Source organism: Lagopus leucura, unplaced genomic scaffold, assembly GCF_019238085.1.
Source record: "Lagopus leucura isolate 7727_CA_CO unplaced genomic scaffold, USGS_WTPT01 34723-0_obj-0_obj, whole genome shotgun sequence".
Lineage (NCBI taxonomy): Eukaryota > Metazoa > Chordata > Aves > Galliformes > Phasianidae > Lagopus > Lagopus leucura.
In genome coordinates this window covers 7,400-7,740 of record NW_024966984.1, presented here as the reverse complement: position 1 = coordinate 7,740, position 341 = coordinate 7,400, and the positions used below count along the sequence as shown (strand labels likewise).

At 67.7% G+C, this 341-nt stretch overlaps 1 protein-coding gene across 1 annotated transcript in view; it reads right to left on the bottom strand.

Annotated features, from left to right (window-relative positions):
• Positions 1-54: 54 nt before the first annotated feature.
• ILF3 (interleukin enhancer binding factor 3) overlaps positions 55-341 on the bottom strand; it is a gene marked incomplete at its 3' end in the record, with an annotated part of 6,699 nt that continues 6,412 nt past the window's right edge. Inside the window, exon 11 of the mRNA XM_042893587.1 lies at positions 55-254. Within this exon, the coding sequence (XP_042749521.1) occupies positions 55-254 (200 nt within the window). The remainder of the gene's footprint in view (positions 255-341) is intronic.

Below are 341 nucleotides of genomic sequence, written 5' to 3'. Positions count from 1 at the left end.
GGCCGCCAGGACCGTCAGCAGAGCTCCCACCCCCCGCCGTCCCACGGCGCCCACCTTCACGGCCACGTGCAGCTTGGCCGTCTTCTTGGAGGGCCCCGACGCCTCGAAGGTGCTGCCGTCGATTTCCACGGACATGGTGAAGATGGGCGCGTGCACCGGGCCGGTCTGGGACACCAGTTTGTACTGCAGCCCGGGCTTGAGCTGGTTCAGCTTCATCAGGGCGTTCATGGCCTGCGGCGGCTCCACTTTCTCCTCTGGCAGAAGCAGGGCGGCCGTCGGCGCCTCGTCCTCCCGCACCGCAATGCACCGCAATGCACCGCAATGCACCGCAATGCACCGCA